At 47.0% G+C, this 27,892-nt stretch overlaps 1 protein-coding gene across 2 annotated transcripts in view; it reads right to left on the reverse strand.

Moving 5' to 3' along the window:
- Window positions 1–27,892, reverse strand: part of LOC149362497 (uncharacterized) — a 159,379-nt gene that overhangs the window by 4,889 nt on the left and 126,598 nt on the right. For both annotated transcript variants that reach the window (XM_089569726.1, XM_089569724.1), the window contains exon 3: window positions 23,981–24,236. In XM_089569726.1, coding sequence (XP_089425852.1) covers window positions 24,050–24,236 — 187 coding nt within the window. In that variant the 3' untranslated portion in view covers window positions 23,981–24,049. The remainder of the gene's footprint in view (window positions 1–23,980; window positions 24,237–27,892) is intronic.

Raw genomic sequence — 27,892 nt, forward strand, 5'->3', positions numbered from 1 at the left:
CAGACGACAGCTAATAAAAAATAGTTGTCGTCCGCTCCGACAGGGGGCGTGAGGCGTCCGTGGTTGACCTCATTACATACCTCATTACTGCGAACAGAGCCATGGATACAACCGAACTCATCGAAGCACAGAGACAGTCGTGCTAAATAAGCAGTCAAAGTCGGCAGTCAAAGTGTGTAGTTGTAATGTGTAGTCAAAGTGTGCAGTCCTGCAAATAAAACACTAGTACAGCACAAACAGTCTCGCAGTCAATGCCAAAGAGTGCGCCTGGAGAGGCTTTCGCCTTGCAGCACTTTAGAGAGCCAAAGTTCCCCCTTAATGTTTTTATTCCCATATAGGCATATTCGTCTTTAGAGTGTAACGCGGCTTGGAGCTTAGGGTAGGCGTGTGTGCCGTGCTCACGATTAAGAACAAATGGGCGCCCATTCTGTCTAAGGTATTCTTCGAATTTTCTTCACTGCACTTACATAATATTCTCTGCACACACCGGTTTGGAGAGGCCGACTTCGTTGCCACGTACTACGCTTATATTTTTTTATAGTTTGGTCAATGGCTGCCATGGCCTTCAAGAACAACACACGGTGTGAGCCTGAGAATGTAATAGCCATCACGCACTCTCCTGTAGTGGCAAGATAAAAGGAGCCTGCATGCTGAAGCGGTCGGCCATACGCGCGCCAAAAAGCCGTAGCTGCGTTCACTTGCATTGAATGTGTCGCCCATCACCACGCATCGGGTTTGCGGAAGGGTCGCAAGGTCATTTGTGAACTCCCCAAAGTCATTGCCTCACGCAGAATATTAACGAGTCACGGCAGTGATCGGCTCAAAATAAGTATCTGAGATCAACCACGCAAACACTTGTAAAAATGTCTCTAGAACCAAACCACCTTGTGTCGGCCCGCTTTCAAAGCCAAAAGCCAGAGCGAGGTTGTATCATGTATGGAAAAAGGAATCGTCGGTGACAGCGTCGCACACGTGTGGCGTGATCAGAGCGTGCAACGCAAAGCGGAGCTATTTTAGGAGAACGCAAAATATTCATCGTTAGCGCAGGGTGTAGATCATTTCACAGCTGATGCGACAGCTATACATCCTACTCGCTGAGGAATTACATTTTCGAAGTAAATAATGAAATGACGCACGCAAGATAACGAAAGAAATTGGGAGAAAAGCGCAGTGTCTTGCTTACTTCTAGGTAGTTTTCTTCTTTTTTTTAATGAGAGATCTATACCTACGCGCAATAATTATTGCCCGCTGTGTGAACGACTTCCGGCACTTCAACACATCTCACGAGTGAAGAAACCGTATGGGCCCTGAAGAGGCTCTGAAAGGGGCTGTATATAAAGTTGGGCTATGCCTGGGATGTTAAAAGACTCCACTAGACGAATGTTGTCCAGCAATAATTTTTTTACACGGTTTGTGGAAGCTGAGTCATCTGTAGTCAAAATTTGAATTTCAGCGTCTTGGTGGCTTTCCCTCTCCTCTCGTCACTTTTTGCACGCTGGAAGGCCCGTGCTCCTCCGCCGGCCCCACCTCCGGGGGCGGAGCTTCCTGACCATCATGATGTAACAACAGCGCAAAAGGAACACGAGGGACGGAAAGGAAACGACGCAGACAAGCGCTACATCATTGTTACATCATGAACGTTATCCAACTTGCCCAACTTTCGCCTTTGCTTCCTGACCCGCCGGATCTAAACGGCTTACCTGTCGCGGCCATGGTAGCTGCCGGTTGTCTCAAAGAATCTCACCAATAGCCGTGCCCGAACTGGTATACGCAGGTGCGAGCGACGGAGGAGGGTGCGAGCACAAAAAAGTCGCCGGAAATTGCTCGTCACATTTCGCGCGTGATTGTGGGTCCCCTGCTGCGTATAGAAGTGTATTATTTGGCTCAGATGTTCATGACAGCACAATGAAATGATTGAGCGAGTTGATGTGCTCTTCTCGGAAGATGTTTCAGAGCCCCTTTAGTAGTGGCCACGTCATGCAAGTAAGAGACACCATCAAGCACACGCACTAGAAGGGTTAAACTCATCAGCGCAGTGAACTTGCGGCAAGCAGAGCATGATGCAGGAAACAAGCACTGTTGTGAGAAACGCTAAATTAATGTGTCGTAACCTTAAAGCCGCTCCGGAGCCTTGCCCGTGTACCATTGTCTTACAAACATGCTTACTTCATCATGTGTGGGCCTCGAACTTACCGCAGTCTCCTCGCGCAATCATCGCAAAGGAGTGTGATAAAAGAAAAAACAACGAGAAACTAAATTCGTTACTTCTTCGTCTTTTATTTCCACCCTCTCACGCTTCTACCGCACTGAAAATCCAGCGCAAGGCGACTATACGGCGCCCATTGAGCTAAGAAATGGAATTATTTATCAAACTCAACGCGGGAGCGACGACGTTGCTACGCACGAGACTACACGAAATAACGGGCTACCATCAGGTATGCGCTCATTCCGTGGCAACTTAGACAGACTAGAGTTGTTACACTTAAGTTCTCCGAGGTAAGGCACGGTGGCTAGGCTGGCAAGAGGCTGCGGTATGCGCATAACTAAGCTCGCAGAGGAGCCGCTTGGGCCGCGCTTGAAATGTGAGGACAGGAAATGATTTAGAGTGCGTCAGACATGTCTTCTCAGGCAAATGAAGTCGCTGTCAGCGTGGTAGTATCTCGTGAACTGAAACTCAAGCATTCATATGTTGCGTGGGGAGAACACTGAACACGTGGGTCTGAGCTATTAACGACATGTGGGTAAGGTGCGGTGCCCAGAACAATGCGCACCTATATGCACGTAGCACAGATGATAAGTGCACAGATGCTATGATGGCACAGGTGATATGATGTAATCTTGAAGTCTTGAACTTGTTACAGAAAAGAAGTAACCGATTGCAACTGCAATTGCTTCATCTGCAATGTAAGTGACTTCAGTTGTGAGTTATATCCCCTCGACAAAAAAAAAACGAAAAGAAAGTAGTTAAACTACTAGAAAACAGTAATGGATTACTATTCTAGAATTACTTCATCTGTTGCCTGTTGCAATTCATAGTGTCACGCGGTGATAAAAATGTCGGGGAGGACTCAGATATCAAACGAACTCTATTTGGCCGTCTTGCACCCAAAAAGAACTGAACAACTCGGCCACGGCGATAGCAACAAACGTGCTCGGCGGTCGTCGAAAAACAGGATCACCGTTGCTCTCGACTGCACTCAGTTTAAAGCCAGTCGAGAACCTTGGGTATAAAGCGCCAAAAGCAGCTACATCAATCTCGAACTACAACCTACAGCAATCTCGAGCTGCAGCAATAGCGAGATAACCCTGGTCGCATCTCGCGTCACAAACCAATTGGTAGAGCAGCGTGCCAGCGCCTTCCAGCATTAACAAAAAAAAAACTGTACAAAGATCCGCGAGAATACGTTGTTAGTTTTCTCCAGCAGCTGTTTTCGTCAGTATTTTCTCCACATTTTCTCGCGAAAACCTCAGCAGCAACACAGAAGGCTCGATCGGAATACGCCGATAGAGGGAAGCGTGGTCCTGTAATGCATGAAGACCTTGAGCACCAGTTCGTAGTTACGCAAAGCGTCATGTTTCATTGTTGTTCGCTAACACCTAGCTTACTAAACAAAACTTTCTGTCGTTCAGTCGTGAAGAAATGCGAACCGCAGAGCACTAGGCTACTCATATATGAAAGCCTCTTGGGCTTGCATGTCCGAAGAATTTTGCGCGCGCGGCATTTCTACAGCCGCGAAGGAACATTAAACCTTTTTGCCACCATGTTCAGGTTCTCGAAGTTGTACCGGCGGTTACAACTTCTTTATGAAATAAAATGTAGCCTATTCCTAGTAATCAATTACTGAAAAAAAATTATTACCGAGGACGTCACTCTTTGCAAACAATGATCAATGCGCTTCAAAATCCGAAAGATTTTCTTACAAGTAATCAATTAATTGTGGCAAGCTAAGTACAACTCTGGCGCTAGGTGCACAAGTCCTATTGTGCCGCATGTGTATTGTGTCACAAGGTGCGCAGAGAATCGTGTGCTAAGGTGCACGTGGGTCGGAGAGTGGTTTTTCTGCCTGAAATTCGTGTCCGTAGTTTCGCGACGGGAGCCCGTAACGTGTAGGTGGACTGTGCCTCCTCCAAAACTCGGCATAGCCTAGATAGGGGGGGATTCCAGAGACAAAAGTGGCAGGGTTTCAACTTTAAAGTGATTATAGGGTGAAAACACGGCCAGTATTAATGGACGAAGACGACAGTGTGCATTGCATAGCGCGAGGGTGGGCTGCAGTTTTACACGAGGCGCATTCGGCTGCTGCGATAGCCTAGTACAGCCGGCCAAATCTTTAGCTGGCGTGCGCGACGGCCGCTTTTTCTGCGCTCCTGCTCTTTACGACGAAGCAAACTTTCGGAAACCTCCTTATTAAGCACGGGCTTAGTGAGCCTGTGCTTAGAGTTGATATTTTCGCAAGTTTGCTCCGTCACAAGGGGCAGAAGCACGAAAAACGCGGCCATCGCGCACGCCAGCTAAAGATTTGGCCGGCTGTACATGAACTATACTAGACTCATGTACTATCGGGGCCAAGAGTGGTATACTCGACGCGGTGGGAGCCTGAGCAACGGAAAACTGCGTTGCAACGCCATCTACAGGCGGCATCTGGGATCGAGACACCCAATGCGTGACCTTTCTTATCATCAAGGCATGTCACTTGGCTTGTTTTTATGTTTCGTTCTTTAGCTAGCCAAAATGCTGCAGTTTTCCGTTGCTCTGGCTCCCGCCGCGTGGAGTATACCACTTTTGTCCCCGATAGTACGTAGAATATTACTTCACTCCAATAAATACAATGTTAAAATAAAAGTTTCGACAGCCTAAGTGTTCTCGCGCAGCGGCCTGCGATGCTGATCTGTTGGTGCCGTCGCGGGTTAACTCCCAGTGGTTGATATTGATTTGATTTCCTTTCCAACTTAGCGTTGCGTTGGTGTTGCTAGGCAACGACATAAGTTCTAAGGATGGAAAAATTCTTGACTTGTGTTGGTAACCACACTAATAAGGACTGGCCGCTGCTTCCGGAACAGCAGGACAGACCTGTATTGCACAGAGGAGAGGCCTGTACCACCGCACCTATCCGGAATTGTTTCCGTGAAAGGTGTAGTTCAAACGACTGTCAAGGGCTGCCGCTTGGCGGCCCGCGCTCGTGTATGTCTTGATTCACGACTGCACCTTCGATACCTTTCGAGAACCAACTAAAGTACGATGTTGCAGCGGAACACGAGACATTTCCGGATCTTTGGGCGAATATGCTGTGCTGTGTCGCGTCGCCTCTAGGCATCAGAGTGCTCTTTGAAGTACAGTCCCATATAGAATGACATGTGAAATATTACAGCGTTCCTGATCCTTTTAGAAAAAGCACGCGGAAGTAACGAGAGGGGAGAGTTTCACCACCGAAGTGTGGTTCATCTCTCTCTGTCCGCGACTATGCAGTCGCAATTAAAAGTTTACGGGACAAGAGCGAAACAAAAATTTCTCCCGCTACGTCACGTAATCTAGTCGCCTGAAATGTGTGAAGGTATAGGAGCGGACAAGTATGCCTCTATCCATTGGCAACAGTCCCACGCGACTGTGTCGCGAGGTAGAGCTGCCGTAAACTTATTTCAGCGAACACGCATCCCGTAACAGTTTGATCGCGGTATAGACATTAAGAAAACTTCAGTCCCTGGCGCAAGCCGGCGTTGTCAATCTGTTCGTGTAACGACGGCTCTTCGCAAACAAGCCATGTCTCCATCTTGAGCGACGGCGCTGGTCTCGAGTTGCCGTCGACGCCTGAGGGAGGAGCATTTCATTTTGACGCGCTAAAAGGCTTCCAATGTCGAAAAAACCCGTTGCCTGCTTGTCTGAAGCTACTGCACCTGCAGAATTGAAACAAGTAAACATGGCCGCGACAGCCCCCTGACTGGGTTTCGAACCACTGGTGGCGCGAACAGATTAGCTTCGCTGGCCACTGCACGAGAGTGCTGCGCTATCGCCGGTACTGAACACACCATAGAGTTTCTTACTATTACCTAGAGGGAAAGCTGGCAGCCCGTCTATGGGAGTTTGCATGGCGACCCCTCGAGACCTCTTCAGCCACCATGGGCGCTCAAAGCATCATGGTGCGGTGAGCTACTTGTTGCCGGAACTGCAACTTTTGGCCAAAAAATATTTAAAAAATAAAGCTCTTTGATAACTACAAACGTCCTAATATTCAATATCTTGTCTAATGATTGCAACAAACGAGCAGAAAAGCATTTAAGTGCAAAGTTTGCCCAAAATAAGAGACGACTCGCTCTCCTATTGGCCAAGTAGTGAACACTATAAAAACTAATATTTCGTAATTAACAGGCGCACTTTTAAAAGTATATATGTTTTCAAAAAGATGTTGTTGCTTAAATACTATAAGAGGTTTTTTAATGGCATTTCGGAAAAGTGAAACCTTTTATTGGCGTCGTGTGTCGTCGCGTTTTCACTACTATGGCTTTTGCACACTGCGTTCGCGCGAAAGTCGTCTGCGCACACACGGACAGCGTTTTTGGAATGAAACATCTTAGTAATGACACTCCGTGTTCCTGAAAAACTACGACTGTTCCGCAACAAGTAGCTCACCGCCCCATGATGCTTTGAGCGTCCATGGTGGCTGAAGTGCAGCGCCGCCAGCTTTCCCTCTAGGTAATAGTAAGAAACTCTATGGATCACACCTCGCGTTTAACTGCCACCCTCTCGCGCTGTGCATTGCATGTCGTCTTCATCAACTTCCATCCGTCCGTAAGCAATGGATCCAGAAAACACCGCTATTTCAATGACCACTTAAGGAGCTCTAAGCGGTCCCTAAATTTTATAGTGCGCTACCGCTGCGGTCCCCAATAAGCGATTTCGCGGGCCTTTTTCTAGAGCGTGATTTTTAAAGACTAAGGCCTCGAACCGAAACAAAGATGAAACGCAACATGGTGATGCGCATACTTAGCATTTCGCTGAGTAAGCGAAATCGGTGTTCATTTTACGGTTCTTTTTCTGCAACACACTCAATTTTATTGGTTTATGCTTCATGCCGGTATAACGTCCCAAAGTGACTCAGGCTATGAGGGATGCCGTAGTGAAGGGCTCCAGAAATTTCGACCACCTAGGCTTTTTTAACGAGCACTGACATCGCACAGTACACGCGACTCTAGAATTTCGCCTCCATCGAAATTCGACCGCCACAGCCGGGATCGAACCCGCGTATTTCAGGTCAGCAGCTGAACGCCGTAACCACTGAGCCACCGCAGAGGACAAATTTTATTGTTTAGACGCCACCTTCTGCAGCGATCAAATGTCTACGGCGCATAGTGCCACAAACGTCAAACAGGAACAGCGCACGACGGTCCTTTCCAATTCTTTTTTTTTTCTTCGAATTATGTCGTCACAACGCAAATCTACAGAGTTGATGCTGCAAACCAATAACCTGACGCAAGAAACGTGGGTGCTTATTGCAGCACTAGAGCGTCACACTTGGAATCAAACGCGGGTTTTCTGGGTGAGCGCCACGTTGGATAACCACGCGACAGTCTCACAGATGGCGGCTAACTTGCATGCATCTTTTAAAGAGGGCCATGCGTGTCATTTACTCTGAACTTTATCTGATCAGGAGACAGAGGCACGTTGACTAGAGAGTGAGTTTTTATCAGGCAGTTAATAAATCAGCACTGCAGAGCAAAAACCTCCTGTACCAAAAAAGGATAAAGTGGAAGGGATTGACTAATGACTGGGCCGTCACGAACATTGAAGATTTTTTTTCTGGGCTTTTAACTCAAACCATGGGTTCAGAGGTATCAAAAACTCTGTCATGAATAGGCAAAAGAAAAATTTTGATATTTCCAAACACCAATCCTGTAGAGGCATTCTCTTTTGTGGTCACTTAAATTGAGTTCGAGCTTCATTCATATCAAATCAAGATATCTCAAAAAACCAAAATTTTGCCAGAGAGCAATTGGATGCGAGCAGTTTGCGACGCAATTATCACCTCTCACTGCCTAGGGCGAAATACTGCTCACGTTCTAAAAGAGATGTTGAGCGCAACTTCATATAATATTCATTAGTAGGAAAATTCTATTGAATTGCCCTTTCCGGTTGTCATGCTTACTCGGCTCTGAAGGACGCAGTTATTACCGAAAAAAATGCATTTAATAACGAACATACAAGACGATAGAAGGGATGATCGATGCACTAGAAATGAACCTGAAGGACATATCATTAGCTAGCTGGTTGTCCATCACAATGAAAACAGCGCAAACTGCATCGAGAATCCCTTCTTTCGTCTTGGATGATCCTCACCGTCTGCAGCGGCTGTGTCTCGTCTTTCCTTTCTGAGTCCTTCGTAAAAATCAAACATTTTTTTCCCGCCACTCGATTGAAACCGATGACGTCATGTCCGGAATTAACTCCGTGATCACCGTTTAGAAGTGAATGACACTGTAGGCCAGCCTCATGGATGCAAGCTCTGAAAACTACCATGACGTCACAGTAGTTTGCTTGAGAAAATGTCTTGTGGAGATATAAATATTTGATTTATGTACCTTTTCTAGCGCACAAAAGCTCCGTTATCACTGAGAATAACCTCTTTAGTAATTATTACGCGTCAATCTATCGATTAAGGCTAAACTAACTTTCTTCTCATGCAGTGTTATTTTAAACCAACGTAATTTACTGTGCACGACATCTAGTAGCGTTTGTCAACACATGCGTAAGGAAAGCAGTACATATACCGTGTGGGATCCCGTGCAAGTTCTTCAGCAACTTATCTATTCATCGGTAATGCTCGCGCCAACTACACACATTTATTTTGATACTGGGAGTACTTTTCAACTTACGAAACGGGAAGCATGCCTATAGTCAGCCACCTGCGCCCGGTTCCCATAAGATGCCTTACACCTGCCAACTCTCGCGTTACTTACTAGTCCGTCATTAGGCCATTTTTTTATCATCATTCACGCGACCCTCTGCAATACTCAGTCGAACTGCGTGCCGTGTTTCGATCCAATCTCCGAACAGAGATCGAACGCGAGATCAATTTAATGAACGTATGCTTGAATACAAACGAGTGCCCAGCAGTAATCGGAAAATTCCGTGCAATCCTTAATCGAGATTGGCCGCCGAGGACCTCTTGGGAATGAAACCAGGCTCGCAGCTGCTTGCTTGGAAAGAAACCAGTGCTTTCGCGGTGAAAGAATCGGACGTCATCAGCGGCGGAATCCCTCTGCACGCATCACCCGTATGCAAATCTTCGTGAAATGGAGCCCTGAGCAATCATGTGGCAGCCTCTGTCCGTTATTCGGGAGTCTCCAGCCCGAGCCCGAATGAGTGAATGTGGGCACACTTATTTTTTGTGTATTTATAGACGAACCAAATAAAAATACAAATCATGCCTAGACTGGGAGAATAGTGTTCTGAGAAAAGAAAGAAATTATTTTTACTGAGACGAGCGCTTCGAGAACAGCGGCCGACGCGCTTCGCGAATTCTGGTAATTGCGCCTTCTCAAGCGAATACTTCGGTGGCCACAAATTTTTTCATCTGTATTAGGTGAGACGCTGTTTCCACGGGAGAACACCGTCGGAAAATAGGATAAAAGCCACGTGGCTATAGCTCCCGAGTTGTGAAGATGCGAGCCTCCAATCACTTCTCATGAGGGTCAATTCTTTTTTTTTTTAATTCGAAGACTTGCCTTATGGCATAAGAAGAGGCTGTCGAAAAGCTAGAGTAGGTCACGGAGTTTATTTTCTTCAAGAAACCTTAGCAGGCTACGGCTCTTAGCCTTGTCCATTAGGCACAAGGATAGGCCATAAGTCCAACATCCAATAATGGTCTTCTTGAGTCCTGCGTTCCTGGACACCTCTACAAAAGGTAGCGAAGATCCACTTGAGCGGCCGTCGTGGAACACTTCGGATATGTGCTGACCACTAAACCTTCCTGACGGCCTCATCGGCATGTCGCTGACGGGGTAACGGCTGCCCCAACCCTCATCCTTCAATGAAGTACCTTCTCTAGCCTCGTTAAGTAACGAGGGAGGGGGTAAATGCACACGATAATCAAAACACATGTTCTTCTCCGTACAGAAGATGACGAAATGCGGAGAGGAGATTAAAGCGGAGGCTAGTGAGCGAGGCATTTGTATTTTGTGTTTGGTGTGCAAGGACGTTCCTCAGGTGAACTTTCTGAGTATCATCTTGTATCCAATCTATCTGGATGAGTTTGTTTATTTTCATATTAAGAGGATGTATCTCCTGAGTGAGACTTATAGTGTCTTTGTAACTCTTTTTGTTGTTTAATAGCCGCTAAGGAGTCCGTGTAGGCATAGGCTTCCCTTATAGACGGTACGTCTTTTATAGACTCCATTGCATTACGGAGCGGGTCCGGGTGGTGGCAGACATATACCTGATGCGTGAATAAATTAGAATGTGCAGGGCTTGTAGAAGCCGTTATTCCACCCTTTTCAATAACAGATGCATCCGTATAAGATATACACGTTCCTGGACTTATATCAACCACCGTTCAATTTGTGGGCTTTGGTTTATAATGGAATTTGTCCTTGTTGTTTGTGGTTAATGTCATGTATGCCCCTGAGGGGGTCTATCATTTTCGGTGACTGCTGTCCCCTCACTGTATAAAACTGCAACGGGCGTAAGATACTTTCTATTTAGATCTGTTGTTGGCTCTCGCTGTTCAATAAGTTCAGTAGGTTTGTTGAACAATGCATATTCGAAGAGAATCGGGATTGGTGTAAGTTTTGGCAAGGCCATCAGGGTGCGCAATGCTTCCCTATTAATTGTTTCCAGCGCGGCCTACTGTCGTCTCGCAGTCGATAGAGCTGCAGCACACAGGAAAAAACCAGCTCACATTGTCGCTGACATATGTAGCGCGACTCAAAAAGGGGCTTTAATCGGACGGCCCAGCAGACCAGCAGTGCGCACCCGTGCGGCAGCGCCGTTCTCCTCACTTCGGCAGGAGCCAAGTCATGCCACGAGGCCACAATGCAGTGCCGGCATAATGTGAGCAGTGCGGCAATATCATGGGCAACCAACAAACTTAATTAGTCTTAGCCTTAAAAGCCCATAAGATAGCCTTCGTAATTGGCAAGCTGGCATCCGTAATTTTCTAAGAATACCCAATAAGCATTCGCTGCATTCCCAAATATTGGGCGCCAAGTATAATGAAAGCGCAGTAGCCTTTCTTTCTTCCGCCCAATGTAATTATCATATTACGACTTATCACAAGATATGCACCAAACATTGTAAATGTTCCTAAGTGTTTGTTAACGCTGTTTAGTTCGAAGTGCCGCCGCTGTGGCTCAGTGGTTATGGCGGTCGGCTGCTGACCCGAAAGACGCGGGGTCGACACCGGCCGCGGCGGTCGAATTTTAATAGAGGCGAAATTATAGATGCCCATGTACTTGGGGATGTCAGCGCACATTAAAGAACCCCAGGTGGTCGAAATTTCCGGAGCCCTTCACTACGGTGTCCCTCATAGCCTCAGTAGCTTCGGGACGTCAAACTCCCATAAACCATAAACTTTCTTTCGAAGTTTCCCATGAGACTGACCCACACGTAAGTGCATTACTCGCTACACGCTGGGGGTGGTAGTGAAATTACTTCGTTGGAAGGGAGGGGGGGGGGGGGGTTAATTTAGCAACGAGAAGTTCAAGCATTCGAAATGTGCAAAGCTTGTTTCAAGAAAAATCATGGGATAACTAGTACTTGCAAAAATTATGGCTCTTTCATTGCCACTGAGCAGTGAGGCACTCTGGATGGATGGTTCATTTTCCTAATGGTATGCGAGGAAACAAACAAACTAACTAAAAAACTAACAAAAAAACGCTGGCTAGGACTCAGAGACGCAAATAGCGACTTCCTTCTATGAGTTTTCATCTGCAGCAAGAATATCCTACCAAGCACCTGCGTCATCTCTGCCAGGAAGCATTTGTACCGTGCAATCTGATTCCGTTGCTTTCTGTGACAGTCGTCTAGCTGCACCGTGTGCCTCGTATACGCGTTCGATCGCGTCGTGCGCATTACGTTGGCGTTCTTAAGCTACCCGTACAACTCAAATTGCATCCTTCTTGCATTTACGCTCGCGACGCTACCGCTGGTTGTAAGATATTGAAAATCTATTGGCAGATCGAATCCTGTGCGAAGCATGGGCGATGTTCTTTTTAGCTGCTTAAAATGACATCAAAGCGACGTATTTTTCACATCCGTCTCAAACAACTTACTGAGCACTACTGGGACCTCCATTCGATCTCGCTTTTGAAAAGCAACGCTAGTCTTGAGCAGAATATGTGCTGCTTGGTCATTAACATGAATCATTCGGGAGTGGAGAAACCGATTCGCGTAGCTTTCGATGCCGACAACCGGAATCAAGCCTCGCCGCGCCCGCAGGTCGATGTGAAGTACCTTCGACACGTCGTACAGTGCCGTTATCCGAAACCGCTTGCACGGTGATAAAGTCCCCCTTCAGCGATCAACTCTGAAATCATGACTATAACTTTTTACTTATCAGATTCTGCTCTCGAAGTCTAAAATTTGCTGCCTTTATTAAAACGATGAGGTTGCTACAATGCGTTGGAAACGTCGGCATTGATTGTCGGTTGTGTCTAGACGTACTGAGTGCAGTATATAAGAGATAAAGAAAGCCGGTAAGTAAGTTCTATGCTTTGATCATATGCCGTCGACCGAATACTTGTTGGTGTCTCTAAGAGGTGGTGCCTTGCATTCGAACTGGGGTATTTGTTACTTCTTTTATGTACTTTCTCCTGTCGGCTTTCGGGAGGAAAGTGCAGCTGGGAGCCATTACCTCAATGCGATTTCATTTCATTTCATTTCATTTAACCTCGATCACTTAAAGGCTTTAAATTAAACTTTAAAAAGCAGTTGGTAAATAGACAGCGGAGAACACGAGAATACAAATAAAGAATGAAGACAGAAGACTATTCTATTACAGTATTTTTGGGCCGCCCCGCAACCTCGGTGGTTTCCTGGATGTCGTGGTCCCTGTGCAAACGCCCACAGCTCTCTCTGACTGTCGCACGCAGGCTGGTTGTGGGGGTCTCTTTTTGTGCCGCCCCTTGTGGAATTGAACGGGGCATGCCTCGTTTCGCTCTGTTTTAATTATATCGTTGAATAAAAAAAGAAAAGGATGAGCCAGCCTTTGTTGCATCAAATAAAATTGCTCCTAGCATCTGCCACTCAACCAGCGTATATGGGTCATGTAGTGCTGGAAGTATTAAAAATGGTCACTTTCATGCGGGGACCTTTGGCGTGTATTGCTCGTCAAGTATGTTTATGTCGGTAGAAGAATAGAAAAAGCTACGACAGATGCTCTGAAAACTATGCCAACAGGAAAGCAGGAAAGAAAGAAGTATAGGAAGAATGAAAGATAGAAGGAAAGAAAAAACGAGTGAAGGAAAGAAAGATGGAAAGAAATGAAGGAAGAAAGAAAGAAGGAAGGAAAGAGAGAAAGAAAGAAAGAAAGAAAGGAAGGAAGATAGAAAGAAAGAAAGATAGAAGGAAAGAAATAACGAGAGAAGGAAAGAAAGAACGAAAGATAGAAAGAAAGGAAGATAGAAGAAACGAAACATAGAAGGAACGAAAGATAGAAAGAAAGAAAGAAAGACAGAAAGAACGAACGAAAGAAAGAAAGAAAGAAAGAAAGAAAGAAAGAGAGAAAGGAAGGAAGAAAGAAAGAAGGAAAGAAAGAATGAGACAGAGAAAGAAAGAAAGAAAGAGAGAGAGAAAGAAAGAAAGAAAGAAAGAAAGAAAGAAAGGAAGACAGAAGGAAAGAAAGAAAGAAAGGGTACCTGGGCATGATATAGAAGCGGAACGGTGTTGGGAGAAATGATAATGTTGCGGGACACTGGTCGCAGGGCTACGAATAGGTGGCATTACAAACTGCTGGCAGTTCCGGAAAAATGGGGCTGTTCCTAGGGAAACGCGCGCCCTCTGCGCACGCGAACCTAACAACAGCGGCATTTGGGCCGTTGATATTACGGCCCTTTCGAAACGCGACTCAATTTGTCGGAGCACGCTGGAGTCCTAGGGCTGCAACAATTCAGAATGGCCCGGTCAGGTCGCTCGCGGTCGGAGGCGCTATTCTCCAAAGCACACAAGTTATTTCGGCGGTTGCCTCGGAGTATGCTTTTCACGAGTGCGCCACACTGTGGCAATTTAGCGGGACACCGACCGCCGCGGACACCGGTCAGCTGAGTTATTGGAATTCATAATTTCGGTCCTTTTTGTTGCGCCAGCTATGCGTTTACACGGCGATACGGTAGGCTTAATTCGGTTGAATTCACTGAAGAATGCCACCACAGGTTTAAGTGCATAGTAAAAGAAAGTTGAGACACAAAGATAGCTATGGGCGAAGGTTTACGGAATGCGGGTCGCTGAAAATTTATTCCTGTGCGATCAGGGAGACCAGTCCGAAGAAACGTCTGGAAACATGACATGCATTCTTTGCTCTTTGTAACTAATACTAGTTGGGTAGTTAGGCAACGTACAAATATGTGTTTTTTTCTTCTTGCGGTAATTTATTTTTTTTTATTTATTTCAGAATACTGCAGGCCACTGCTTGGCCCAAGCAGGAGGCTCTCATGAAAAAATTTTCTGCATCTCTTTCGTTTGTCTCTGTGACTTTTTTAACCCCCATCTGATAAAGTTTCGTCCATCGTTGTGCAAGCCATCATGAAACGATAAAAGTAGTGTATTACGCGCCTTTTGTGGCAAGAGTTCCGGTGCTGATATTCAATTATTAATTCTGCATTGAATATCTTACAGTATACCCAGGAGGTAGCCAATCTCTATTACTCTGCTCCTGGTGAAGCACAAAAACCTGGAACAGCTTTTGTGTCAAGGTCTTGTACTCACTAACAAAATGATGCGCAACGTAGTTTACTTACCAATATCTTCCAGAAACTCCGATAAACGACTCGCCGAAGCGGTTTCAGTGTGAGCAGATCAAAAAAATTGACCAATGATTACGCTTCTCGGTATTGGGATTTTTGAGTGCAGCTTTTGCGGTATTTCAACCATAGGCGACCGCAGACGGAACACGCAGTGCTGAAAGGAAGCGGGCATATGTTTAGGCTTCGGGAGCCAGCAAAGCAATTCGCCGCCACTAAGCTTATAGGTTAGCATCTCCTCGAGCGGATCCTCACTAAAAGATTTGGAAATGACATTATAGCCATAGTCACGTGGCAACGATGCAAATAAGGTGTATAACGCAGTCTAATGTCATTCGTCGGAAATGACAATCAATTCGCTACCTGACAGGCGGGCATTGAGCTGCTTGGAATTCATTGGGGCTGTGCAGCGCAGTTCAGTGCCCTATTGGCCGTCTCCCCTGTTCTCCACCAGATTCCTTGAATTTCAAGGGATTGATATTCGCGCTGGTAGCTGTTCACGAAACGCATCATATTGCACTCTATTTGCTCTTAGGCTATACCGTTTAACTCAAGACGCCACGCATGACTGTTAGAGTACAAACAGTCGTGAACGGGAGAAGGACGATTCCGCACATGCTAATTCACGCGGCGCGGCAAATTGCTACGGGTAACGGCTGGCACAGCTACCCTTTAAGATGATAATTTCGATAAGGAGGTAATTTAGACAAGATTGGGGGAAGAGGGGAGAGACGGTCGCCGCACGCTGAAGGCGGTGCATGGCACATTGATCAAGCCGTGGGCGCGCAAGTACGATCCGGAGAGCGGAGTCGAAAAACCAAGCACGCAACTTCTGGAAGCGGGCGGCGGCACCAAGAAAGGGAGCAGGCCCTGCAGCTTCAAGCTGCGTCTACCTCCCCTCTGACATCACGAGAGGGTTCAAACCCATGGCTCGGCGCGCTGTTTTGAAAAGGTGACGGAGAGAGGAATACCAGGGCCGTGAGCTGAGGCTGTTAGCGGGCGCCCGAGCCTTTGTTGTGAACGGGGGCCCAGCCAGCGGAGAACGGCGAGCCGGGCTGGCGCCATCGGGCTACGCTGACCTTTCGGAAAGCGCTGCTGTTTTTCGGAGAAGACGCAAGGAAACGCTGGCCTGAGGGCGGCTTCTGGCGACGGCGTCGGCGTGGACAAAGGCTCTAATCCCCTTCGCCGGCGATGCTGAATGCGGCTCTGGTGCCGAACTGCGCTCCTGGGGACTAGCAGAGGAGACAGCGAGAGGCGGCGGCGGCAGCGGCGCCAACCCATTGCCCGCGTGCACCCTGAGCAGCCGACAAAGCGGAGGTGGACACGGCTGATTTGTCCCTTCCACCGACCTGAAGATGTCACCGGCGTGCGCCGGCAGCACTCGCGTCTCCCACGATCAGGATCGTCACACAGCAGCTAACGACCTTTGGACAGTTCGCGACTGAGAGACGCCAAGTTCCTCCGTGCCAGTGTGTGTGTCTGTGCGGTGTGCGTGGTCACGTGGGGAGGGCGGAGCCTAAGAAGCTAAAGACCCATTGGACGCTCGACCAGAGTTCGGATTCCCTAGCTGGATGCCTGGGGAATGTGAACTATATTTAAGCAGCAATCTGTGCTGTGTCGCATTCATCCCTTTTCTGACTTTTGGTATCCTTGCTATACTGTAAATAATGTAAATAAACCCCGAAGTTTTCCTGCTTCTTCTAAAGGCTTCCCTCCGTAGTCTGCCTGCTTTGTTCTCATGCGGTGAAGACCCTGGGTCCCGACCACCAAGCACATCACCTTCAAGCCTGCTCCAGAGCAATGTTTTTCTTCTGGTTTTCTTTTTTTTTTTTTGCCGCTGGTTGCCTCCACGTGACTTGCCTTCACGCTACCGCTTTACTCCACGCGCGCTCGTCGCTTTCGCCGTCTGTCGTCCTTCGCTTCACTCTGCGTTCGCTCTCTTTCATCCTCCGATACGCTCGTTCGCTCGGTTACGTCGAGGCCGACGCCGAGGCACACCTCTCAAGGCAGGAGCGGGCGCCTATGAGCTGCGCTCTAAAACCAATCAGCAAAAGATCGAAAGCGTGAAGGATAAACGTGTACTAGCTCATTTTCCTGCTCATCGGAAACGAACAAGCCTGAGCGTTACATCATTATGACTTGAAAATTAAGTTTTATGACAACTTCTAGCTGCTGTGAACTATTGTCTCTTTTCCAGAGACATTTTACAGGGCTGAGGTGTTTAAAACTGGATAATTGTACTAATTACCATGCATACCAGAGCTGCCGGGAAGCTGCTTATCTACCGAGAAACACAGTGCGTATTCAGCTTGATTTATTTCATCGTTCTCCGACATAACATGCGGTAATGCTGCAAACGAACAACCGAAAACACAGCGAGTTGTGATTGCCTTCGCTCTTCACAGTGCTTTCAAGGAATGCGCAGGAAAATTTTCGCAAGGGAAAACAGGGGCATTTGCAAGGACTATCGAGCGCTGGTGTTTCTGATGGTTTGCATCGTGTAAGATGAGAACACCCCTTCGGCTTACTCCACCAAAACAAATCGCAAGAATTGAATTTAGTTCCTCATGCCAGGAGAAAGAATGGATGCACACAAAGCCATACAAACTGGGAACGCATTTCATAAAGCAAGTCGAGACTGCATAAACACAAGGGGCGTCGGAAGTCCTGTTCTGTCTAGGAAGAGGGAATGTTTTCTGACACAAAGGAGATAATTCATCCTTGTGCAACCATAATCCCCTTATCGACTGCTTACACGCTTTCTTTTCTGTCGTGCTCATTCCGAAACATTAATGAAAGTAGCCTTGGAAGGCACCTTTTACGACGTCACCCATTCACTGGCACTTAAAAAAAATCAAGAGAAAAAAAAGATGAGATACGCGAGGTGCCAGGCGTCGGAACGGCGAACAAGCTACGAGTTCAATGCCAGGCGCGATCGTCGCCGTAAAAACGTCAGCGCTTCATTCAGCGGACAAGTTGATGGGCGCGTTGCCTTCGCTTCCAACGCACGTTTACGGGAATCCCAAGCGAGCGGCGACCTCGGAAGCCGTCTTCTCGCTTTTGTACCTTGCGTTTTCCATCTCCTCTAGCCACTTTCATGGAAGCGGAAGACGGAGGAGTGACGATCTTGATAACACCATACATCGAACAGAAAGACCAAGAAAAGAGTCAAAGAAAGAGGGAACAAGTGAGGCCCGCATAACGACGCCGTAGAGCTACTCCAAGCCATGCAGACGCCGTTAATGTCAGGGAGGACATCCGCCTCCCTATCTCGTGCCTGTCAGGTCGAGGATGGTCCCGATTATCATAACTTTAACGCGGACAGTAGGTTCCACGAGCGAAAGGAGGCTGAAAGAAGTGAATAAGATTACGGCGGTTGTTGTGTCGGTGCAAAGCACACGGGAGTTCTTAAAAACGTGAGATGCGCCGGCACGTGTTACGTCTGTTGGCATTTCGAGAGAGATCGAGCGAGCTCGCTTGCAGCGGCGCGCCCCTCTACAACGTTGTCTGATGGTCGCTTCACGGCTCCCACGGGGGTCGCTGGGGGCGAGCGGGCCGACCTAAATCAGATGAGGACCGACGCTACGGCGCTCGGAAGGAGAGTCCGCTGCAACACGTCTCTTGTTTCCCTCACGACGTCTAGGATCGTCTATGTCTAGCTTTCTGTCTTCGTATTGAAGCCCCGCTCACAGGAGCAACTCCTGGCTCGAAAGTGTTATGCACGGCTCTCTAAGGTGCGCTTAAGACACAACAGACAAGAGGGTTCCCTTAATGGCGTGCCGCAGTGCTCAACGTTTTTCACGTACACAACGTGCGATCTAAAGCACGTAGTACAAGGCTTGCGCAACAATGGACCGCCTTTTGGGGCTTTCGTGTGTCTGTCTGTGTTCTCACAGTGGAGCTATTTGGCTTGTGTTCGTGGCACGAATTCGCGCGTCTCCTGACCACAGAGGGCGCTGCGATCGTTACTCTGACATGTTTCATTGGGGATGCTCGGGATGACGCAACCACAGACGACAGCTTCGCTGCTATAGATAGCGCTGTGCAGGCAATTTCACGGACAATCGACCATTAAGTGTGGCACTCGTATTACAGCCTTTGGCGTCACGTGTCGTGGAAGGCGCGCGGGAATTGCACATTGGGCGGAAGGTTGATGGAAGCGCGGAGTAGTGTTAGCGTTTATAGAAGAGAATGTCTTATGAATGACTTCCACGTGGAGAGCTTAACGCCGTGCTGATGGGCGAGTTATGACTTACGCGATGCCGTTGAAAAATAATAGCATTAGCCCAGCAGTGGGTTCTACACCACCTCCACGTATTGCCGGCGGGATGGCAGCAGTAAATTCTTTATTCAATCCAGAGGAAAGGAAACTTGAGGTTACTTTCATCGGGTGGTAGTGAAAAACGACTTGACTCGCCCTGTATTACACGTTTTGTGAATGTCAGTGATCATCATATGGGTGTATGTCCTACTAAGTGATCTGTGTGCACAGAGCTACGTTTAAAAGCCAACTGTCATCCGAGGCAACCTGTCAAACCAGATAACAGCTCCATGTGCCACCATCAAAAAATGCATTGCTTAAACCTCTAGTCGGCTGTATTCGAGTAGCGAGTATGTCTTACTTAAAACTCACAAGCGGTCGCTGGCCGTAGATTATTCCTTTAATGTATTTTAAATAAATTACTTGTTGGCGCAGTGGTTGTCGCGTTCATAGCCTTTGGACAATTTTTGCCATATGCGCCACGATACTGATAAGTGGGTCACGATCATCAATTCATTTTGTAGCGAATTCGCTTTATAGTTAACTACGAAGCCGACGGCAGCAATGTCTTCTCACGGGAGCTGACAGGAAGCACTGGGCACCAGTCGACGGCAGGAGCAAAACATTCAGCTTCGGCGGCTAAGTGAATAAAGCATGGTACTAGCGATTGTGGGGTCCTCTTCCCGAAATTTATTCATGTAGTGGTACCCGAACTTAATTGATTGGATATACTCAGGAACATAAAAATTATTTCATATCAATACAATAATCAAAGCTCTGCCCGCTTCACTTTAGCGCCTCATGCTGTCAGGTTATAATGAGCAGTGCACTGTATAGCGTCACGGATAATGCATAATAAACACATACCGGGTGTTTCAATTAAGGTGTCCTTAAGTTTTTAAACATAGGGTTTTAGAGTTTGAAGAGCGTTTTTTTTCGGCATACCGTTATCAGCAGAGTAGAGAATCAGAATCAGCTAAGACATGCTGACCAGCGGGCTGCATGACTAATATTGAATTGCTAACTTTTTACCTATTGCTGTCAGTCTCCTTATTTTCTGAGTGGCGGGTAGCCCAACTCAAGCAATATCTATATCAGATTTTAGAATTTAGAAAGCGCGGTTATCCTCGGCGCTGTGGCTGAAACAATTTTGGCTATTTCGACAAGTTACATGTACTGAAGGGGTTGCTTTCCCTGAAGCTTTTCGAAAGCGCATGCATTTTTGCGTGATGTAGCCAAAATATGTTGAGCCACAACACCGAAGATAACTGCGTTTTCGAAATTCGAAAAAAGTCATATGGATATTACTTATGATACACTACACGCCCCTTTTTAAGCAAGGAGACTAACAGTAATAGTTTTTAAAGTTACCTATTCAGCATTAGTTATCCAGCCTACTAGTTAGCATGTCTTGGCTGTATTATGGTGATCTATGCCGAAACAAGCGCTCGTCTAACTCAAAAAGCCTATTTTTAAAAATAGCAGGACATCTTGGGTGAAACACCCCCGTATGTATCTATGTACGCCAAGAATTATGAAATCATTTATATTTCTTGAATTGCCTGGAGACGTATGCGCTAATGAGGCTTTTCTTCCAAACTTGGAGAGAAGATAAGTTTGATTCATTGGCAAACTTCTGCCACTCCTATTTTTGTCTTCTGTTCATCATATTTTACTGTGCGCCTGGTGTGGCAACGCTTCGCTCACGGCCGGCTGAGCGGGTGGAGGCAGAAACCGATCGTCGTAAATGATCGAAATCGACGTACTTTACGACCACCCAGAAAGCACACAACTATCGATGAACGATGGCTTGTCCCCGCACTAAAAAGTATAAATATTTATGCCGAGAACTCTTGCAGGATACGAGCACGAGTCGGTAATTGTTATCAGGCTATGGTAAATAGTGGCAGCCGCAACATGTGACAACATGTAGGGGACATGGAGAGGGCGTACCATTCTGCAGCCAAAGCGCTCGGACTCGCAAATGAGCACAGCAATGCCATTTCATTTGTCACCGCAGCTAAGTGGCAGCCGTTATCGGTCGAAGTGTAGCAGTCTCTGGCAAGGCAAACGGTACCGCACAAGCGCGCAGACTAGTGTTCGCAGAAAAGTTCACGGGCGGACTCGGGGAGCCGTTTTGAAGAGGGCCAAACAAAGTTTTTGAAGCTGTAAAATCGAACGCTTCGCTTCGACCGGTTTCACAATTAACCTTAAGTCTTTGAGACCGTAGTCTGTGTGATCTGCTTAACATTTTGACGACAAATACTGAAGCGAAAGTTAGCTCTATAAAATCGTGGTCCGCAATCTCAGAGAAGACAATGATCTCGAAAGATGAAGTTTTTGCTGTCCCGAGTGTAATTTTATCGCAGTACTGCTACTAGACGCACTTTACGGATTTCGGGCAAACGTATATACGTCCCTGACGCCTCCTTTGCGTCGGCCGGCCCACTTGCTCACCGGGTTGTGAGCAATAGACAGGTGTGTACACCTAGCAATCTTTCACTTCGGTGAAGGCCCGGGTGAAGGATGCACCTGAGTGAAGATCTTCAGGTGCCTTCAGAGTAAAGACCTTTAGATAAAATGCCTTTAAGGTGAGGCCTTCATGATAAGCGCGTTGTGGGTAAAGGCCATTAGGTAGAAGGAGTTTAGGCCAAAGCCTTTATGGTAAAGACCTTAGGCCCAAGCCTTTATGGTAAGAACTTTTAGTGCAAAGCCCTTTAGGTCAAAGGATGCATTCGCATTCACAGCAAGTAAGCACCTAAGTGCTCACCGTAACTAGTGCTAGTGCACGATATTCCGCGCTTAGTCGTGGCAAACTATCTGCTAATTTTAGTATGTACTATATAATCCTCCCACTGGCGACATTCAGAACGCCAGGATTTTCTGGAACGACTGCATATTGTCTAGTTAGCTGGAATGAAGCCTTACTAATTTTGCTGGTGTTGTATTTTAGCTGTCCTAGTGGCATGGGTCGGGACATTTTATTTTTGAATGCTTTCACAGTCCCACAATAGTTCTTGTATTTTAGCTATACAGTGAAATCCTTAACAACGTCCACAAGCTAATGACGAATCTACTCCCCACCGCACAAAAAATTCGCGCGGGAGAAGTCGTAGATTGGAGGCAGCTACGGACGAACACATACCCAAATCTCAGCCTGTTGCACCACATGCACGCCACATTATGCCCACACACATGAACTCTATGCGGGGAACGTTTCACGTTGTATTACACTACATGGACTTGCCAACGCGTAGAGGCGGGCCCGAAAATCCCACACGCAAAACGTGAACAGCGGGAAGGAGCGCTGTCCAGCTCAAGCCTAGAGCACCAAAGAGCCCTTTCACCAGGCAGAGCAAGCAGCTAAGGCTGTAGGAGGCCTGGACTATGGGTTGCTTCCAGTTCCGGGGACGCAGAGCTCTTTATTGGATAAAATGTTTATCATCATTACCATGAGCATCTTTTTTCTATCCCTTCCTAAAGTATGTGCAGTCGAACGAGCCTGTTGTGACCACAGGCAGTTCGAGCATTGCTGTTTCATTATTTTTCTAGCCCTCTCTGAGTCGGGCGACAAAAGCCTCTGGACCGCGTGTCCCGTAAACGAAGCCAATAGCTCCATTATTATCCAGAGGCTGGTTACCAGACTTGCGGAGGCGAAAGTCAAAATCCTATTCTTTAACCCCAGTAAGTGTGATCTCTATCGGGCGTGTAATATTAGAGCTATCGACTTCGTTTACGAATGCGCGCCTCTGCGTATAGGTGAGGATTGCTTGGGTTGCCGAGAACTACTGCCTTGTCACGCGCAATAATAGAGACAGCCGTAGAGGCGGTACAATGACAACTTTTCGTACAGGTAGAATGCGTTTGGCTACTTTCTGTCTTTGGTGTAAATACATGCGCAACACCCACACGATTCCGTGTTTTGCAAAAATGCCACGGCGTTAAATAATTTCTGCAACGTTTACCCAGCAACCACGGCACTGGTCTAGAGGCGAATTGTGTTCAGTTGCGTAATCAAGCGCTAAAGGGACAGTGATATAGAGCACGAAAATCTCGATAATAACCGATGAAGAAATTTAAAAATGTGGTAGCTTTCCGCTTTATCTGCATGCCGTATGCAGAACCGGCAAAATGGCACCCCTCAACAAAAGGGCAAAATGGACTAAAATAAGTTCTGGCTCCAAAAGTTCTGACACCGACATTGCGCCGTAAAATTTATTGACATTTAGCTAAATTTTACAACTGTAGCGAGGCTATAAGGTTGAAAATTTCAAAGCTCTTCGTGCAATGGACTCTCATTGTTCTTGACTCAGCAGCATTTGTCATGCAAGTAGAACTGGCAAATCAACGGAAACGAGATAATTACCTTTTTTTCCCCAACGTGGTATGTAGTTTACGCATTGATTCGCTTTTGCAAGTATCAGATTCGCCCACATCAGCGTCAGGAAAAGGAAGCATTCTGCGACGAAGTATAGTCACTACTTCTGAACAGAAAATCCCAATAAACAACCTAGCACACACCACAATCGCACACACATTCTCCAGGCATTACTTTTTTCTCCCACCTGGTATGTACGTTTACAGTTTACGCATTGATTAGCTTTTGCAAGCATCAATTTCTCCCACATCAGCGTAAGAAAAAGGAAGCATTCTGCGACGAAGTACAGTCACCCCTCCTGAACAAAAAATCCTAATAAGCAAGCTAGCACACACTACAATCGCACACACTTTCTCCAGGCATTCCTCTGAAACACACACCGAGCAGTTACGCACCTAAAACGGTGGCGGGGCGGCGGCGGCGGTGGGGGGTGTCGCGCGATGGATGGAACGGCGGGGGGGCGCTCACTCGTCCCTGACGGCGCGCTTGTAGAAGCCCTCGAAGCCGGTCCGGTCGATCTCGTCGAAGTTGCGCTTGTAGAATCCCGGCCAGCCGGCGTGGTCGATCTCGTCGAACTCGCCGTGGCCGTAGCCCCGCTTGTGCAGCCCGCCCTGGTCGCCGCCGAACGTCAGTCCGCTTAGGGAATCGAACCTGCGACCACCACCAAAAATGGCACGTGTCAACACAGCGTTGCATACGGTACGGGCTACACTCTGAAAGTTCTTCGATAACAACGCGTTGTAACGATAGTTTGCACGTGCTTTTACTACAAAAGCCGAAGGAGCAAACTGAAGACAATGCACATCGCGGGCTGTACTATAGGCAGTAAGAGGAAATGAAACACGGAAGCGGATTTGCCATCGTATTTCTTGAAACACGGTATACATCTAACACATTTCTCTATCTGCTGACGCTAAGCATTGTAGACCGCGTACATCATTTCCTGATTTCAGTGTAAAGCTGCTTTGCAGTTCGTTTTCACGGTTCATTTACGTACAGGATCAATCACACTCAGAGGGAAAACGGCTCCACACGGCTGCGCACACGCGAAGCAGCATTGCGACCAAGACGGTAGCCAACCTGTGCAAAGGGGCAGATGACACGAAGCACCACATCTAGGTCCCTCTTCTCGTGCGCCACTTTGCATTGATCCATAAACAGGTTAGATGCAACAGCGCTCCGCAGGTACGTAGCCACGCAGAGCCGTGTTCGCTATAAGTGTGACTGACCCTCGACGTTGCCTGCTGATTGTACGTTTCGTGCAAAGTCTTTCGTTCGTGGGGGACTGGGGTATCTGTTACAGCCGGCGTCAACGCTTCGGCGCACGCGGTTGTTGCGACGCGCGTCTGTTCTTTCAATCGCTCCTCGCACATAATTCGTCTCTCCTCTGTCCGCACGTGGCAGCGGTGGTGGCTCGGCTCGAGCCAGTCGGCAGGCCCGTGCACTTTGCTTTTCATCCTTCTTTCAGTAGCAACAACAACAGTTCGCGTTGTTTTCCCGTATAAGTTTAGCTCTGGTAATGCTCTGCGTCGGGGTAATCCATTCCAAATTGCTGCCGTCAGCACGTTTCGGAACGATAGATAGAGCTATTGCTGCCTCTTCACTTGGGCGGAATTCGAAAAGTCCCGAAGCTTTTCCTATTTCCATTTTTAGTTTTCCAACGAGGACAACTGGCCAGCTTTCAGTTTATTTCCTCAGAATGATGGCTTCTGTTTCGCACAGGGACATGTCATTTTCTTTCCACAAGAAGGATCTCCTGAGATGCAGGCACTTTTAAAATTCTGCAGGCTGTAACATTGACTGAAGATGCGTCTTTAGAGTTGGAAATGCGTAGGCCGAGAGAAATGGTTTCCACGCTTTGGAATAAAGGACGAAATATATGTTTTTTTTTTATAACACTAGGGAAGTGAACCGCTGTATACGCGTACATGCCACTGGTGACGGAGTTGTTGTTCAGCACAGAAACGCCTGCCATGAAAGAAAGATGCAGCATGTTTAAGAGGTACAGTCTTTGTCAAAAGTTTAGAGCCCAGGGGGCTCACTTCCAAGCTTTATATTGGGACTCCAGGAGCATTCGTGGAAGTCGTACCTATTGCAGGAGGCAGTATCAGAAATCTTTTCATCTCCAGAAAATTTGGAGCGCTAGATATCCATTAAGAACGACACAGTGTGGCTCAAAAGAAAACCCCCTGGGCTCCAAACTTTTGACAAAGGCTGTACATGTTTCATGTTGTGATTGTGGAACGCATAGCATGCCTTTAACGGGAACGCAGTGTTCATCCCCTCTATATGTTTCTCACCTTTCGTGTAAGCTTCCGTTATGTTGCACCTAAAAGCCCAATTTGATACCTTGGCTTATAGCTTCGGATAAGTCGGGAAATAGATGTGCTCTTTTTATGTTTTATTTGAAGTTTTGGGACAACTAAGCGCACTGTGACCGGCACTCTCGATCAGCAGTATCATTGCGATAATCAAGGCAACCACAGGCAGTTATGCCCTGATAGGTCCCACGTGGGCAGTTAGAGCGGGGTAGCCCCTCAATTAAGCACACAGAAGCCGTATGGAGAACTTGGGGAAAGCCAACATTGGGCAAAGTGGAGGTTTTGGCTAGTTGGTAAGGCATGATTTCCGTCTAGTGCTCACCCTGTGTCCTCTCATGTCCTTGCTTCTCTCACGCTAAGTCCTCTCCAAATCAGGCCCACACAGGGCCTTGCTTCTGTTCCATAATCCATAATGTAAGAGCTAACTGAAGACCAACAGTCCAACGTCTAGGATGTATCATCACCTCTTCGGCTTTATAAGGGTAAACTAAACTCATACGCCGGATCGATGCTGAAAGAACGTCGGCAAGCCCAAATGAGACTGCACGCACAGTACTCCGCATCTAACACGGAATTCGACAAATTTGCTTGATGGCAGCTACAAAAGTGCGCCACTGTGTTAGAGCGCTGCTTATCTGAACCATAACAACCGTTATATCTTGTGACGGGTGCTGAAGCAATGACACGTTGGCAGTGAAACTGGCGTCGAAGTGCCTACCATCTGCCAATATTGTTATTTATGCAACGTAAGGAGGAAAATAACAGCGCTGTAAAGTAGTTTGCCTTACAGTGACCGACAAGGAAATGGTTGTTCCAAAAGTTGTGTCCATTAGCTAAGCGTCACGCCGCAAAACGATTCATTAACGCGCGAAAGCCATTAGCGTTATTAATCGCACGATGAAATACGCAGTCATCACCTCCTAGCCTGATACGCAAAAAAACCTCTGCGGGAGATCGTTAGAATTAATTAAACCGAGAAAATCGCCTAAAGGGCAAATTATGGCAGTTGGTGGGTGCACGTGCACCATTTCCTCTTAGTGTAAAGCAGTGTGGCATCCGTTTTCCAGCGTGGGCTCCTTGAAAGCGTGTTTGCTTCGTTGCATTACGCTGCAGTTAGGCAGTAAGAACACGCTTTACAGGGGCAGACCTTGATTGCTATGCTTAACTTGATCGGTGAAAAGAAGACGAAAGGAAATTCAATAGGAAAAGGCAGATGAGAGGGTATCAAAAGGAAACGAAGACAGGCCAAAATAAAAAAAATGATAGCGGGAAATAACAAAACAAAGAAAGCAGTTTGAAAAAAAAAAAGAATAACAGTGAGAACATTGGAAAAAAAACACAGCAAGAGGCGAAATCAAAACGACAAAGAAGACAAGAAATATACGAAAGAAAGCACCGCGAGACAAACGAGAAAAAAAGAAAAATAAAGAGTAGAAGAATCACAGGAAGAGAGAAAGAAAGTAAAAATATATCAGCAAAGGAAAGGAGAAACAATGGCGAGTGTCATGCTGTAAACAGGGAACTAAGGCCTATTTCATTTAGTCCCTCTACACTTCTGATGAGGTTGAAACCGATCACGCTACCAAACATGCGAATGAGCTGAAGGCAAACTGAAGAACGGCGTTGGTGTCCGTCTAGAGCTGATGGTGACAGGCTGCCGGTTTTCCAAGTCTTAATTCTTCGCAAACATCGCAGTGCTTGTGTCGCGCAGAAACTGTTTCTCTCCCATTTTCAGTGGTCGAGAAAGTAAGCTAGGAAAAAAAAGCATTCAGGCTCTCACATTTTTTTTCATGTTGTAGACTTCTCTCGTATTAGTGCCTCCGGGTGCCAGGATGGCGCGTCGTCAGTGAGGAATAAAATATCATTGTCATTACATTTTCGTGCCCCCACGACGAGACGATAACAGTGTTGTTGATTTTACAAACCCTCATTTTAGTTTTTTTTTGTTTCCCACAAGCATGAAGCCACGGAGACGCTGATCCTTAT

Source organism: Amblyomma mixtum, chromosome 2 (assembly GCF_055824585.1).
Source record: "Amblyomma mixtum isolate Tamu chromosome 2, ASM5582458v1, whole genome shotgun sequence".
In the NCBI taxonomy this organism is placed as follows: domain Eukaryota; kingdom Metazoa; phylum Arthropoda; class Arachnida; order Ixodida; family Ixodidae; genus Amblyomma; species Amblyomma mixtum.